The 16,805-nt window shown below is 49.7% G+C and overlaps 1 protein-coding gene across 1 annotated transcript in view; it reads right to left on the minus strand.

The window, feature by feature from the left end:
• The window catches only part of TMC2 (transmembrane channel like 2), a gene marked incomplete at both ends in the record, with an annotated part of 49,397 nt that extends 44,675 nt beyond the window's left edge, over window positions 1-4,722 (minus strand). Inside the window, 2 exons of the mRNA XM_079784947.1 lie at window positions 4,019-4,066; window positions 4,689-4,722. Coding sequence (XP_079641073.1) covers window positions 4,019-4,066; window positions 4,689-4,722 — 82 coding nt within the window. The remainder of the gene's footprint in view (window positions 1-4,018; window positions 4,067-4,688) is intronic.
• Between the last annotated feature and the right edge of the window lie 12,083 nt (window positions 4,723-16,805).

Consider the following 16,805-nt stretch of genomic DNA (forward strand, 5'->3'; position numbering starts at 1 on the left):
GATGGCAGATAGGTATAAAAAAGCAGCCAACATCATATGTCTTCAGGGAACTATGAATGAAAACAAGAATGACTTATTAGATGACTAACAATATTAATTGCTAGTGAGGATGTGGAGTAACAGGAACTCTCATTTATTGCTAGCAGGAATGCAAAATGTTACAGCCACTTTGGAAAACAATTTGGCAGTTTCTTACAATGCTAAATACAGCTTTCCCCTAGAATTCAGCAGTCACACTTGTAGGGGTTTATCCAAATGAATTGAAAACTTAGGTCCACATAAAAGCCTGCACACAAATGTTTACAGCAGCTTTACATATAATTGCCAAAAACTGGAGGCAAACAAGACGTCCTTTAATAAGCGAATGGATAAGTAAACTGTGGTGCATCCAGACAATAGAATATTATGCAGTGATAAAATGAGCTATGGAGCCATGAAAACACATGGAGGGACCGACCTTAAATGCATATTCCTAAGTGAAAGAGGACAGTCTGAAAAGGCTATGTACTGTTTGATTCCAACGCTATGACATATGGGAAAGGCAAAACTATAGAGACAGTGCCCTGGCTGGTGTGGCTCAGCTGGTTGGAGCATCATCCCGCACACCAAAAGGTGGCAGGTTGGTGGGTTCGATTCCCATTGGGCACATACCCAGGTTGTGGGTTCCATCTCCGAATGGAGTACATACGGGAGGCAACCGATCGATGTTTCTCTCTCACATTGACGTTTCTTTCTCTCTCCCTCCTCTCTCTCTCAAATCAATAAGAAAAAAGCGTGTTCTTGGGTGAGGATTTAAAAAATATTTTTTAAAACACCCATGGAGACAATAAAAAAGGTCAGTGGTTGCCAGAAGGGGAGGAGGAGGAGGGGAGAAGGGATGCTAGGTGGAGCACAGAGCATCTTTTTCAGGGTGTACTAGTCTGTGTGATATTGTAATGGTGGATGCATGACATTATGCATTTGTCAAAATTTGTACAGACTACACAAAGAGTGACTCCTAATGTAAACTGTGGACTTTAGTTAATAATAATGTATTAATATTGGTCCATCAGTGGTAACAAATGCACCACACTGATGCAAGATGCTAAAAATAGGCGAATCTGGGGGAGGGAGCGGGAAGGAAAGAAGATTGTATATGGGAGCTCTTTCAGTTTTCTGTGCATCTGAATCTGATCCCCTCAGGCTTGAAGAGTGACCACAAGGCGAGAGTGAGAACTGAAACCATGTACCCCACGCTCAGCCTGGACGTAGAACCCAAACTACACTTCAGTGTCTATATCAGGATGACTTTGTGCTATGCCTGTCTTCATTAGCATGACTTTATTTTTCCAGGAATTTCCTGCCCAGGCAAATGGCTCATGACAGGATTTTCCCACAGATCCATCACCTCCTCAATGAAAAGCATCACAAACAATTTGCACCCTTAGATTCTTTGAATACTTAGCCTCCTGGCCTTGCTATTTATTGTGGACTGGTATATCATAATTCGTACCCCATCCTAAACAAGGCCCCATTTTGAAAGACCTGCCTTGAATCAAATTTTCAATCCTCAATAAATTCCAACTTCCCTTCCCCTCTGAGACAGTGCCAAAGCCTGCCTGTAAGCAACACATCAGCTTTGTCTTATCAACAGGCTGTGTTCTTCATACTGACGGAGCCAGCTTTTGACAATAAATTAGATCAACGTATTTTGCTTTAAAAAGAAAGAAAGAAATGGCGTACTAAAGAAAAAGGCCATGGAAATAGAGAGTGATGAATTATAATTGGGATGGTTGAAAATGCCTCTCAAAGAACTGATGTTTATGCTGAATCTTGAAGGGTGAACAGGACTTTGCCAAGAGAAGAAAGGGGTAGAGATATAGAGGGGTGGGGGCTAGTCAAAGGTGGGGGGATTGTGAGCAGAGGAAACGGGATCGAGGGCCCCGGTGGAAATGCCAAGGGGTCTGGGCATGAGTTACCAAGGCAGAGCTGAGTCTCAGGGAGGATCCGGTGCTGGGGTGGGGAGTGTGGAGAGAAGGGGTTACCCAGAAAACAGTACATGCCCATGGGCAGTTGGATTGGAATCTGAAGGGTGAGGGTGTGATACTGGCGTGTGTTCTGCAGGATGTGGCCTGCATCAATGGGTCATGCTAGCTGCCTTGAAGAAGCTGTTGTGGGCGGGGACACTGGTTCCCAGTCTCTGCAGGGCAGGCCTGTGAGCATGTTTGCTTCACTTGCTGTGAAGGCAAGAAGAGGCATCCAGCAGGACAGCAATCTCCACTGGGACTTGGTTCCCAATTGCTGCAGGTACTTCAGGGACCTACGCCCGTGGTCGGCAAACCGGCTTGCGAGCCACATTCGGCTCTTTGGCCCCTTGAGTGTGGCTCTTCCACAAAATACCACGGCCTGGGCGAGTCTATTTTGAAGAAGTGGCGTTAGAAGAAGTTTAAGTTTAAAAAATTTGGCTCTCAAAAGAAATTTCAATCGTTGTACTGTTGATATTTGGCTCTGTTGACTAATGAGTTTGCCGACCACTGGCCTAGGAGATCACTGGTGTAGGTAAGCACATTGGAAAGTATTGAGTGCTATTTACAGACTCAAAGGCAGGAAGGACATGGTGTGTGTGGCAGGACAGGCTTTCTTTGCCCAGTCCTGCCCTAACCTTTCTCTTCTCCTTCTCACCTCCTGGGGGAAAAGCGTTTTGGGTAAGACAAGGTAAAGAAAGGTAATTTGGACGTGATAATAACTCATCCACGTTAGGAAGCTGGTCAGTGTCAGCCAGTGAGAGATGGGTTGTCTTGTAGATGCTCTTCCACGGCCCTGGGAGGCTCGGCTCCCTCTTGGAGGAGAGATGGAGCCAGAAACAAACCCTCTGCCTCCAAAGACATGGGAGGAGGGTGAGACTGCGTGTCAGCGCAGCTGCGACCCTGGGAGAGCCCTAGAACTGAGCTGGGTGGAGGGGAGCGGGGTGGGTGCAGCAGGGGGTGGGCTGTGGAGAACCAGACCCAAGCATCCCGCAGACAAGGATCACCAGTGGAGCTGGCCCTCCCTCCTCCGGCCACACCGAGGCACACGTTCTCCTGCTCGCTCTCCTGTCTCCGCAGGGAGGTATGGGCTGGATGGGGCAGCTGGTGGGGTGGGGAGGAGGGACAGTGACCAAGGGGCAGCTGGAGTGTTGAGATGCCAGTGGTGCCTTCACACCGGCTCCCTCCTGCCCAGAGCCCGGCCTCCCCTGCACATCCCCTTGTCACGGAGCTGCCTCACCAAGGACTCAGGCCCCGGGCAGTGGGGGACAATGGGGGACAAGAGGGAAGAACTTGGCAGAGGAGGCCGAGGAGGTGGACCTTGGAGCCAGCTCCCCCACATACTGTGCACCAGGGTGGGGGCCAGAACAAGTCCCTTCCCTTCAGAATGGGGTGGGGAGATCTCTTCCACCCCCCCAAAGTCCATCGCTCCCCAAGATTCTGCTTCCTCGCCCACAAGGGGTGCCCTGACTGGGATGTGGGGAGGAGAAAATGGCATCGGATCCACAGCACGTCTCGTGATATGAAGTGAAGGACGGCCACCCTGTGGGCATGGCTTCTGGCCTCCTAATGGCAGCGGGGGGGTCTTCTCTCCAGCCTATGAGGTCCTCCGGAGCAGGCCACCCCCTCTGGGTAAGCCCTCAGGCTCACATTCCGGATGGGAAGAGGATGAGCACCCACTACTGCGGGGATTTGTGGAGGTTGAGTGTGCGGCTGGAGTCCGTGGTCTGGGTGGGAGTCCGGACGCCCCTCTACCCGCAGGCTGGTGAGTGTTCACTGCTTCCCAAGGCTCATCTCAAAGTGTCCTGACTCTGGGCGTCTTCCTGACCCCTGGGGCTGAGGGCAGGCCCTCCCCGTGCAGCATCCGCCCCCTCTCCAGTGAAACCTCCTGCTTGGGAGGGCTCCTTACAAAGACAGGGAGGGAGAGAGGGAGGAGGGAGGATGGAAGAGATGGTGGCTGGGCTGCCAGGCTGAGTGGGCCCTGCAGGCTCCCCGGGAACGAATCACCACCTCACCTGAGCCTGGAGAACCGCTCCTCGACCTTCCTCTCACTCCACCTCCTGCTGTAAGAGATGGACGGAGAGATGGGTGGCCTCTGGACAGTCTCCCTCCCTGGGCCACCCCCATGTCGCTGTGGGAACCCTCCACCAGGTCACAGCTGCCTCAGCCCGGAACCTGGCTCCCGTTATTTTACTAACAAACTCCAGGACCCCCATCTTGACATTTCTCTGACACCCTGGAAAAATCATGAGGTCAGAACATCCCCACAGCTCCCTGCCCCAGGCAGACAGACGGACAGACAGAGGAATCAGCTGAGGGGATTGCCACGGAAAGGCAGCTCTAACCAAGACAGCAGGAGACTGAAGACCCCGGAGGCTCTGCCTGCCTCTGCCGCTCCGCGCTCAGCGTTAGCACAGGTGCTGTGCGTGGCACTCTGCACCTGTCATTTTAAATCCCTCCAACTGTCCTGCAAGGAACGGCGGCTGCCTTCACCTCCCCTATGAGGCCGGGAGAGGTTGGATAACTAGACTGAGGTTGCTCAGCAAGCGGGCGGCAGGCCTGAACTCAAAACCAGGTCCCTGTGTCTTGAAAGTTCCTTTCTGCTTCCCTGTCCCCTGCTGCTACCCAGGGACCCTGGGGGGTGGGGTGTGGGGGGGGTGGGCGCAGAGATGAGGACAGACTCACCTGCCTCCCCAAGGCCCTTTGGCTGGTGGCTCATGGTCAGCAGGGCTGGCTGGGCCCCCTCGGCTCAGGGGGCTTGCTGGTCCACACACACCAGGAGCCTGGGGTGGTTTCCTGTCCGCATGCTGGCTGACCTCCCTTCCTAGGCCCCAGGGCAGCCAGGGCTCTGCGGCTTGATTGAGCTGGAACGTGGAGGTAGGTGAAGTGTGGGAGAGAGCAGGAAGGAGCCGAGGTGGTGAGCTCCCAGCCCTTCAATCCGGCCACACACTCCGAGGTTCACGTTTCCCTGGAGAGAGGCGGCGCGGCCTCACCTTTCAGGCATCACTTACAACAGAGGGGCCCGGAGCTGCTGCTCATCTCCACTTGCACTGGGCCAGCCGAGTGTGCGGAGCATCCCCGGGCCCTCCCCTCGATCGAAGCCCTGGTGGGAACAGGGAAGTTCTAGGACGTTTGTGAGAACGATCACCAGGGCTCAGTTTAAAACACGATTCCCAGGACCACCGCTGGGCTTTGCATCAGGAAGTCAGGCAGCGCCCAGGACCCTGCACGCTGAATCCTGATGTTAGGAGTCCTGAGCCCACAGTGAACCGTTCCCACCTGGCCTCCTGCTCACCCAATCGATCGCAGCTCTGCCCGAGGCTGCCCCGTTCAAAAATGGCAGCTTCGGCTGCTTTGAAAACCATGACCAGAGCCTCAGCGTAGACTCTCTGGAGGACGGTCACAGGCCCCGAAGTGCGGGGTCCCTAACCCGGGGTCCCTGGAACTCTGAGAGTCCTGGATGGAATGTTGTGGGTCTGTAAACATCACACTTTTATTTTTCCGATCCTTTAACTGAAATTTAGCATTTTCCTAAGGACGTGTGATTCTGTCTCCAGTAGAAGTCAGATTTATTTTTCATAGCCCATTAAGCTGTTGGGACTATCTCAAAATATCACGTATGCTGATCACTGCTTTGAAATTATGATAGTCACAGACCTGCCACTAGATCTTGCTGTCTGATTATTAGGAAGCACGTGTGTCATTATCTGACAGATTTTTAAAAACCATTTGATACCTAATTCAGAATCATTGGTCTCCTTTGTAATCTCAGTATTTTATCTTACGGATTTAAAATCAATGTTTTGACCAATGTCTATGGATCTCACCAGGATTCTGTGACACAATAGGATTAAGAACCTGCCCCAAGGCAAGTCTCCGGTGGGTGTCCCAGAGAGCCCCAGCCTCGAACCCTCCCTCCAGAGACCTTGGTGAAGCAGGGGTGGGGGTGGGGTGGGGGTGGTGGGGAGGGTGGGGTGGTGGAGGGGGGGGAACCTCCACATGTGGTGTCCTCTGAAATGCACTCACAACACTGTATCTTTAAAACTTTCCTCTTTGCCACCTGCCTTTCTCTCTGATCTGATGGCTCCTGCCCCAGGGTGCAAGGACAGTGAGGAACTCTCACTCTCTGTCCTCTCCCTCTACAACCGGGGCCCTGGGGTGCCTGCAGCTGGCTCCTCTCCCAGCTGGACAATCCCACTGCAGGGCCCAGACTGGGCAGCAGCAGGCAGCCTGCCCAGAGCAATGAGGAGCGGCTTCCTGTGGAGGGCGCTCCCAGCTCTCCTGCCCCCTCCCCGGGCTCCTGATGAGCGAGGATCCTCACAGCAGGTCTTGGCCCTGCCCTTCCTGGCTCTCTCTTGTCAAAGGAGGAAGGCTTCCTACCCACCTTCGTCTCCGGAGGATTCCGTCGTGTTCCAGCCCCAGCCCCGTCTGCACAAAGGAATACACCACTTCTCTGCTTCCCACAGAGAATAAGGAGCACCCACAGGGCCAGAGCCAGTTGTAGGCACAGGGCACCTATCAGGGAGAGAAGCAGAGAACCCTGGTGGGTTTATAATCTCTAAGGCTGCTAGGCTTAGTCTGTGGTGCCTGAAGGGGGAGATCTGGGAATTAAAAAAATTTCTTCTCTCGCCCTAGCCAGTTTGGCTCAGTGGATAGAGCGTTGGCCTGCGGACTGAAGGGTCCAGGGTTCAATTCTGATCAAGGGCACATGCCCAAGTTGCAGGCTCGATCCCCAGTAGGAGGCGTACAGGAGGCAGCCAATCAATGATTCTCTCTCATCATTGATGTTTCTATCTCTCTCTCCCTCTCCCTTCCTCTCTGAAATTAATAAAAATATTTTAAAAATTTATTCTCTCTCACAAGAAAGCCTGTATGGGATTCCAAATCCACAGTTGGGAGTCCAACACTGAACACAGAGGGTTTTGCTGTTTGCCGCACAGCATCTGTATAAATTCCAGTGTTTCCAGAGCTACATACACGTTCAGGGGAGCATGAGGTCTCGGAGCGCGGGAGGCAGATGGGTCTGTCCTCATCTCGGCGGGGCCCATCTGCAGGGTTCCGGGGCGGCAGCGGACGGAGAGGACCGGGTCTTGCAAGGCACAGGGACCCGGGTTTGAGCTATTTGCTCAAGGAGTGAGAAAAGAGAATGACATTGATATTTTAAAACTCTTATCCTGCCCTGGCCGGTTGCTCAGTTGATTGGCACATCCTCCCGTACACCAAAATTTTGCAGGTTCCATTCCTGGTCCAGGCACATACCTGGGTGGTGGGTCAGATGCCCCACAGCCTATGGAAGTGATTTGGAGCATGAGCTTGGAAATCAGAGTCTAGTTTTGCATGATCTTATGCGTGTTATTTAAATGGGGATAAGGGGTTCCTCTTGGGAGTTGTGAGGGATTGAAATGTATGAAGGCAGGTAAAGGAGCCTGCACAGGCCAGAGAACACCAGTAATGGAGATCTTGTCACTTGCCTACCCTAGGGGGGCGGGGGGCAGCTGCATGCTCCGGGTCCTCCGGGACCTGGTTTATCTCCCCGCGCTCCATGTTCTCCATCCCTCCCTCTGTGGCCTGTGGTAGCCATGCAGAGGCCTTGCCTCTTCTTTGTTAGGAAGACCCCAAGGCTAGTGCCGTGCCAGCCAAGAAACTCTGCTTACCTGTCAGCAGGGAAGCACCTGGTCTCAACCCAAGCCAGAATCCACGAACAGCTCTTTTTTTTTTTTAAAATATATTTTATTGATTTTTTTACAGAGAGGAAGGGAGAGGGAGAGAGAGTTAGAAACATCGATGAGAGAGAGAAACATCGATCAGCTGCCTCCTGCACACCCCCTACTGGGGATGTGCCCGCAACCAAGGTACATGCCCTTGACCGGAATCGAACCTGGGACCCTTTAGTCCGCAGGCTGACGCTCTATCCACTGAGCCAAACCGGTTAGGGCGAAATAGCGAACAGCCCTTTCAGAAGGCTGTGGCTGGGCAGCTGAGCCCATTCAGACTGGCTTTTCTACTCTGAAGTGATACTTTTAAAGGCTTCGGGCAGCATCTTCCCAACCAGAGTGGGGAACCTTGTCTGAGAGGAATAACCACACAGGGTGGGTGTCTTGGGTCATCGGCAGCCCACCTCCTGTTTCTCTTGCTGCACTGGCTTCACATCCCTGCACACCGCATTGCCTTCTCCTTGCACCCCTCCCACCAGAGGACCGCGGGGGTCTCACCAGCAGGAATCCAGTACCTCCAGGGATGGGCTGCTTACTCCCTCGTTAAGCTGCTCTTTCCACTGACATACACACTGGCTTGTGGATGGTTCATTCTGGTGCCTAATTATGAAAGATTCACAAGCACAGAAAACTCATCATTGGAAGCACCCAGAGCTCCCTTCCAGGTGGCCGGGCACACACACGAGGTTTGGTTGTTTGGATCCATGGGACCTAAGCCAGCCCCCAACCCACTTCCCATGACTCATTCATTGTGTTGAACACACTTGACATTTTGAATCTCTCTCTCTCTCCCTCCCCTGTGTTCCTTTAAGTGAGGAACAGGCCTTGACCCTCCACAACGCCAGGAAGAGGGGTGCCCAGTTTTGTTTGTGGAAAGGGACCAGGGAGACCTCCAGGAAACAGTGTGCTGAGTTGAGGTTTAAAAAATGAGAGGAGGCCAGGGCAGGGCTTCTCGGGCTGAGGCAACAGCAGGAACAGGGCAATGTGTCCTTTGTGTTGCTGGTGGGTAAGTCTGAAGGGTGAGGCCAATGGGCCGGATGGAAAGATTGTGGAGACTTGCAACTGTCTTTTAAGGACGCAGAACCCTTGTTTTCTTTCTTTCTTTCTTCCTTCCTTCCTTCCTTCCTTCCTTCCTTCCTTCCTTCCTTCCTTCCTTCCCTCCTTCCTTCCCTCCTTTCTTTCTTTCTTTCTTTCTTTCTTTCTTTCTTTCTTTCTTTCTTTCTTTCTTCTTTCTTTCTTTCTTCTTTCTTTTCTTTCTTTCTTTCTTTCTTTCTTTCTTTCTTTCTTTCTTTCTTTCTTTCTTTCTTTCTTTCTTTCAACTTTTGTTAATCCTCACCTGAGGCTATTTTCCCATTGCTTTTTAGAAAGAGTAGAAGGGAGGGGGAGAGACACACAGAGAGAAACATCAATGTGAGAGAGACACATCGTCTGGTTGTCTTCTGCACACACCCTGATGAGGGCCAGGTATCGAGCCTACAACCTAGGTACATGCCCTTCACCAGAATCAAACCCAAGACCCTTCAGTACGAGGGTCAACACTCTATCCACTTAGCCAAACCGGCTAGGGCCAGAACCCTTGTTTCTTGAAGGATAAAAATCATCTTTCAAGGATACAAAACTCTGAAGGGTTTTGATCCATGGCACAACAGGTCTCAAACGAACAGAGGGTTAGAAGCAGGTGAGTCTTAACCTCTGCAATGCTGAGTCCCTGAATCCTAAAGGCTTTGCCATCCTTACAGAACTCCAGCCGTTGGATATGGAGAGTCAGAACACAATATCTGATTGCGACCACCAGTGGGAGAGAAAGGTATCCTGTCTGTGGCCTCTGGTAGGTCCAGGGCAGGTAGGGTAGCCACAGCTGTGCAAGGTCTTTTCGGGCGGCTGGCTTGGGAATCACAGTTAGAGTGATGTCTGTATTTATCAGACTTCTTTCCTGTGGAACTCCGAGCCCACTGGGGATGACTCAGCACTTCGACAAATGTCTGATTCTGCTTACATTCTCTTTGCATCAGTGCTGTCTGCTCTAGGATGGGGGGATCCATAGGGATTCGGACACACCACTTCCCCCGGGGCAGGTGGCAGATTCCTTTTAGAGGATGAGACCACCAAGAGACTTCCCGTTAGGTGACAAGCTCTGCTTCTTATTTGGGGGCGACGCAGCAAGGTCAATAGTTCATTTCTGAGAATACACTATATCCCATATAATTGTCAGGCGGGGCCTGGTGTCTGAGGAGATCCATCAAGCCTCTGGGACAATTCCTTCCCTACTTTGCCCTGGAGTTTTACCTCATCAAGATTCGCCTTTTCTTTTGTGGTGATTTCACCACATCTGTAATGTGAAACCTCCTGACTTCACACGTTTGCAAGAGGGCAGTGAAACCAAATCAGGTGGCACAAAAACATGTCTTTTAACTTTTCATAAAATATTCTTGTTTTTATTCCGCTTACCACTGGCATTAGCTAATTCACACTTGGGTTAAATTTATTGGGCATTCAACTCAAACATGGTTTCAAAGAGTCATAATATTGGAGTGATGTGCTCTTAATATTTTATCAGGATGGTGAACATTTCTATTGCTAGGGTTGAGGCTGGTAAGTACTGCAGTAATTCTCTCCCAGGGGTGTGGCTTGGTCTTAGAAAACAAAACCCTAAAATTTAATATGACAACGACAAAATCACCTGTGTGATTTCCAAACCAGGAGTCACAAGGTGTCCAAACCCAATGGCCCTTTTGTCTCAAAACCCTTTGTTAAGGGGAAAGCATCTCGGGCCATCTTGTTAATTTATCTATCCAATTAAAAATGCATATGTATAATTAGCTATGGGTATCTGCTTACAAAACATCCAGTGTCGCTCTCAGAACCTTGTAAAGCAGCACAATGGAGAGGATCCGGTGACGGGAGGTAACACTCTCGCTGGGCTAACGTGAGCTGGTGCTGTGGCCAGGTCGCTGCCCTTCACCTGCTGCTCACACCAGGGAGCTCCCTGCGGGGCAGTTTGTGGTGCAGGGCCGCGGAGAGCGGGGCGGCAGCTGTGCGCCCCTGCCAGCCTTGGGGTGTGTGTGTGTTATGAACAGGGTGTTTGAGGCTCCTTTGGGCAGTGTCTGAGTTCCTCTGCTGTACTCTGTCATCATTGAAGGTGGAGCAGAGGGGACTTGTTGGCAAGGAGCTGCTGGGGTTGTCTCTGCCATTGTCCGCTCATAGTCAGGAAGGGAGACCTACACCCAGGGATTTGGGACCTGGGGAAACATTATCCCCAGGGCAAGGGGCGGTTCCTGCCAGAGATAAGTCAGACAGACCAAGAGATTGGCTGGGCATGAGGGAAACGGCAGCCGGGCAGTGTCTGGGGCTGTGACTTTATGTGTCTGCCTCTGTCCCCTCTCCCCCACCCCAGGAGGCAGAGTGTGGACAAAAGACCTGGGGAGCCAGGACTCTGTCATTTCTTTCTCTAGGGGATAAGTTCAATTGATAACTGGAAAGCTCCTCACAAGCGAATGTGTTGAATGAATCAAGTCAAACTGCATTTATAGATGTCACCCGAATCACGGGGGACAAGTCCCCTTCCGTCCCCCACTATGTGTGGACCATAAGGAAGATCCTGAGGACTTCTACACCTTCGTGTTTTCACCTGTTCGGTGGAGGTAATTCTGCTCCGACTCCTGTAAGGGTGCTGGGGACTGAGTGAGCTGACGGCTATAACCGGAACACCCCAAAGCCCTGAAGAGTTCAGAGGGCTCTCTGGAACACTGCTGTCGCTGCTCACAGTCTGGGAGCTTAGGCCTGTGGTGTATCTGAAGCCCCATTTATACCGGGGCACAGACCAGCCCCCTTTCCTCTGCTCCTCCACACTCCTGCCACAAAGCTCTTCATTTTTTTTTTTTTAACTTTTTGTTGTTGTTGTTAATCCTCACCCGAGGATATTTTTTCCGTTAATTTTTAGAGAAAGTGGAAGGGAGGGACAGGGGGAGGGAGAGAGAGAAAGATCGATGTGAGAGAGACATATTGATTGGTTGCCTCCCACACAAGCCCTGACTGGGGTGGGGATCGAACCTGAGACCCTTTGGTGCACAGGCGGACGCTCTAACCACTGGGCAACAACAGCAGAGGCCAGAGGCGGGACAGCAGCAGGGCGAGTTTGACCCCCTGCCATCAAGTGGGCACACCTTGGAGAAGTAGTTACACACCATAAAGAGCTTTGTGGTCCTGGCAGGTAACCCAGTGTGGTTGTAGCAGAGCCCAGGGCTGGAAGTACCAAACAGGGACAACTGAACAGCCTGACGTTTCTCGGCCTCTTCTGCCCAGGACTAACCCCCATCCCCACCTCCACCCAGAAGTTTGGACTTCCTCCTGCCACCTTGTTTCTAGTGCTCACTCTTCCCAGCAAGACACTTACTCGTCTGATAAACCAGGCTGACCACGCACAGTTTGAGAGGTGAAAAAGTCCTTAGCTGCAGACTCCCTGTTTTAAGGCCCTGTGGGTGGAAGGCTGCGGGCGGACATGGACCGGGAAAGGGAGCTGGAAAAGACGCCGGGGACTTCACTTACTGAGAGGTGTGTGTCTGTCGGGGATAATATTTCTCTCCTTGTCATTTGGGTCAACTCTCATCAATCCTACTCTGGGACTGTTGGTTTTTCGGGTGCATACGTCTATTGGCCTCTGTTATGTCCTCTTTGGAGAGTTCTCACTCTTTTGGTGTTTATATTGCCTGTGCCTCCTTCATCTTAGTCTCTGGAGCCGAAGGGCGGGACTTAGACCTTGGGTCAAAAATTCCGAACCCAGCTTCGGGAGTGAACAATTTGAGACTCCTGGGGGGACATATGTAATATTTTCAACAATAAAGATTAAAAAATTTTTCCCCAAAAAAAGTGACTCAGTTCTTTGATCTCAAAAGTAACTTCCCGTGAATTAGAGCAAACATACATGTAAATAAGGAGTTTACCTCCTCTGGAGGGGAGAGGGGACTGAGCAACCGGCGTGGTCATCAGGGATCTAGGTAGACGTTGAGAGAGGGACTCAGCTTCTGAACTGAGAAACTGAGAACCGGGCCTTGGCCTCTGGGCCAGCTGTGCTAAGGTTCCCCATAAAAAGCCTCCCTTCCCCCCAGCGCTCTGCCGATTGCTCTCCATCCTCCCTGCCTTACTCCAGGGGCCGGGAAAGGACCGGGTGATGGAGGGCGCTGGCCGGCTGCTGTCGGCAGCATCCGGGGCGACCCGCCAGAAAGGCCTCACACCCTCCGAACAGGCCCTTGGGGGCTCCCCCGCGGTTCTCCTGGCCCCGGATCAGAGATTGTGCGGGGGAAGCTGGCTCCTCCGCTCGGTCCCGGCAGTTCTGTCGGGCGCCCTCTGGCGGCCAGGCCGTCACTTGGCCATTGCGGCAAACCCGGGGACAGACGCAAACCTCAGCAGAGCCAGCAGCCTTGGCCGTGGCCACGGGAGGCTGACCCAGCCGGCAGCAGCACCGGAGACACTAGCCAGTGTAAGTGGAAAAAAACAAACGACAACCAAACAAAACACACGTTCTTTTCCAAGGTAAGCATTTGTGGTGGGTTAGAGCAACTTTACATGGATCTCAGTATAATTAAAAGTGACTCATGGAGGGGGTCGATGGGAGGAAAAAGGGGACATATGTAATACTTTCAACAATAAAGATTAAAAAAAAATTTTTTTCAAAAAGTGACTCAGTTCTTTGATCTCAAAAGTAACTTCCTGTGAATTAGAGCGAATATACATGTAAATAAGGAGTTTACCTCAAAACGAAAACTAAGCTCTGTCGACTTCTTATTGTGAGCTAGAGCACATTCGTTCAGAAAGGCAACTGAAATAAACTCAGAAAATCACATCTCAATCTAAATGTCGTATTGCAAGTTAGAGCAAATTAAGATAAATCTAAGTATTAGTCCTAATCCTAACTTCATATGGGAAATGAGGACAAATTGAGTTTATGGGAAATCAAGCTCTAAATCACTCATTTAAAATAAAATGTGTGAGCTTTAAGGGGCTATAGAAACTTTCCCTTTGCAAACAAGCTCAGAAACACAGTCACCTCAAATGTACTACCTTCATGCAAATTAACTAGGTTGAGTAAAAACAATACAAACAGGGTGTCCCAAAAATGTGCACACACTTTGAATAATTACAAAGGCAGTGTTTATTAAAATCCATTTCATTTTCAAAATAGAGCTATCAGCTGTTAAAGCGTGTATACATTTCTTCTGGACACTCTGTATATAAGATAAATTAAAAGTACCTTATTATGTTGAGTTAGTGAAAATGAAGATGAGATTAAACTATGTGTCAAACAAGCAGTATGTTGGCAAACAAGCTAAGATGCAGATATTCCCCTCTAAGAAAACTTCTAGTAGGGAAGAAAGAGCGAGTAAAAATGAGTTAGAACCAATTTAAATAAATCTAAGCAGTATCAGGGAAGATGTCATTATTCCTTAATCTACCTTGTTATGAGGAATGAAAGTAAATATAGTCAGTGCTAAGCATTTTAAGTGCAATCAAGCTCAAGATAACTCCATTATTTTAAAGGGAACTGTTTATTTCTCTTTAGAAAGAATTCATATGTAACAGTTGATATTGAAACAAGTACAGACTTAAGCACTCTCTAGGTAACTAAGAGTTTAATCTAAGAGGTTTTTTTTTAATGTGAAATCAAGTTCGAAATCACTCATTCATTTCAAACAGATCTTACAGGCTTCTGAAGTACTTTGTAAACTTTAAGTGTGCACACAAGCTCAGAAACACACATTCATCTCAAAATTTCCTGCTTCCTTCACTAGCTAGGCCCTATTAACATCGATGAGAGGAACACTGATCAGCCGCTAGGGGGAGTGCCTTGGTCCTGGCATGTGGCGAGCCGGCACAGCCATGGCATACTCAGCCCCACGTTGGGCGCCTTCTGTGCCACGCCAGCTCAGCCAGGTTCGGTGACCCTGAGAGGGGGCAGTGAAGGATTGAGAAAAGACAGACAAGAGAAAAAAGCTGGGTCTGGGTGGGACGCTGTTCTCTCTGATGGAGAGCCTCTCTCATGGAGAGCTAGCGACAGCACCATGGACTATAAGCCGTGTCTTTATTCTATAGCCAGATTCCACGAGGCAAAGTAAGGGCATGGTCAAGATGTTTACAACATTCTCATGGGGTTTTGAATCTACTCAATTACATGCACCTGAACTCTATCAAGCCCACATCACTCAGGCATGTGGGGCCACGTGTTCGGACCATAGGTTCAAGCTTACAACTATAGCTGTTGGCTATAATAGTGCTGGGAGGGCTTTGCCCTCCAAGCTGGGACTTGCACGTGGCCATGAGAGGACTGTGCCCTCTCATTAGTCCGAGGCTTGAACCCGTCCCAACACTGTAGCCGCTCTCCACATTGGCACAAAGACAGAAATGGTATTCACGGAGACCACCCGCAACTGTGCTCCTGCTCCCTGCAGAGGCTGAGTCAGGATTTTGGCTCCACAGGAAGTCCCTGCCTCTCACTCCAGAGGCTACACCCCTGCTTCTCTCTCCAGAATGTACTAGTAAGAACCCACTGCCGGCTCCAGAGCCCAAGTCCCAACCCCCCTTCTAGAGCTGGAGTCTCCCTTTGAGCAAGTTTTTCTATCTGGATTCCTTTAGGCAGGTAAGGGGAAGGGTCAAAGTTCCTTTCCGAGTCTTTTGTATCTTACAAATAACCAGCTTAAAATAATCAGTATCCCAAGAGGCACATTTTGGGGTGGCAAACGGCTTCCCCTCACTAGTAATAAGAAGGTTCTTTTAAGAGCATGCATGATAGTGAACTCATTTTCACAAATACTGCTTTGATTCATGATAATTGCTTATAACTCTCCAAAGAGGAATTCTGAGATCTTTGAAGGTTTGAGGACTTTCTAGTACTTTTGAATCCTTTTGAAGGTTCGTTTGAGAACAGTATGTGATTAAAGTTCATTATCATCAACACTGCTTAGCTACATTGAGTACGGTTTCATTTGCAGGAAGAAAGTGCAGTTGAGGTAAATGTGTTTTCCTTAGTTTTTTTATTTTTTAAGTTCAGGTCTTTTCTGAACATGTGTCCTGTCCTAAGCATATGCATAGTTTTAAAAATTACCCAGTATTTACAGAAGCTTTTTGTTTTGTTTTTATTGATTTTTAGAGACAGAGGAAAGAAGAGAGAGAAACATGGGTGTGAGAAACATTGATCAGCTGCTTCCTGCATGCCCCCTACTGGGGATGGAGTCCACAACCTGGGGCATGTGCCCTGACTGGGAATTGAACCTATAACCTTTGGGTGCATGAGATGATGCTCAACCAACTGAGCTACACTGGCCAGGGCAGGAGCTTTTTAATGCCCTAAATTCCCAAAGAAATTCTCTCCTCAGCTTTTCCTCCCAGGCGTTCGGCATTCTGTTGTTTGCCTCAACTGTGCTCTTTTGCTCCAGATGGCATTTGGTTGGCCGTTTGCTTTCCAGTGTTTTGGGGGGAATGCTCTCTTCACAACTCCTTTTCTGTTCTAAATGAGTTCATTCGGCAACACAAAGGCAGGCGCCTGTGTCAGTCCTTTAAGCGGTCTCCAGACAGGTTAGAACGAAATTCCTAGAGAGACCCTCAGTGCACGAGCCAACGCTCTAACAACTGGCCAGGGCTCCCACTTTCTATATAGTTGAGCAGGTAAAACCCATCACAAACATTTCAAGATTAATGATAAGTAGTCCTCTTTTAAGAGGATTTTACAAACATTGTTTGCTGAACAGTTCATCCCAAAGTCGCCTGGTAATTGGGGTAGCCCTGTGCTAGTTAATTGCCTTTATTTGAAAGAAAAACGAAACTTCTCTTATCTCTGTGATGAGCAGGTATTTATAGTTTGGAGCAAGGCATCTACGCTAAGCTCCCCAAGTGACAAAGATAAGGAGCAATATCTTCCGTAATGTTTACATTTCAGAGTTGACTCCCAGGTCTTTCAGAAAAACATTCCTACATTATAAAACGGTCAACATACTTTTCAGCCTTTAAAAAATTTTACATAGATATCAAAGAAGCACATTTACAGATAGGTTTCTCAATAAAGACACTCTCAGAAAATGGAGGGAGGAAAGGATGTATT

The sequence above is a fragment of the Cnephaeus nilssonii genome (genome assembly GCF_951640355.1).
Source record: "Cnephaeus nilssonii genome assembly, chromosome: 11".
Classification (NCBI taxonomy): domain Eukaryota; kingdom Metazoa; phylum Chordata; class Mammalia; order Chiroptera; family Vespertilionidae; genus Cnephaeus; species Cnephaeus nilssonii.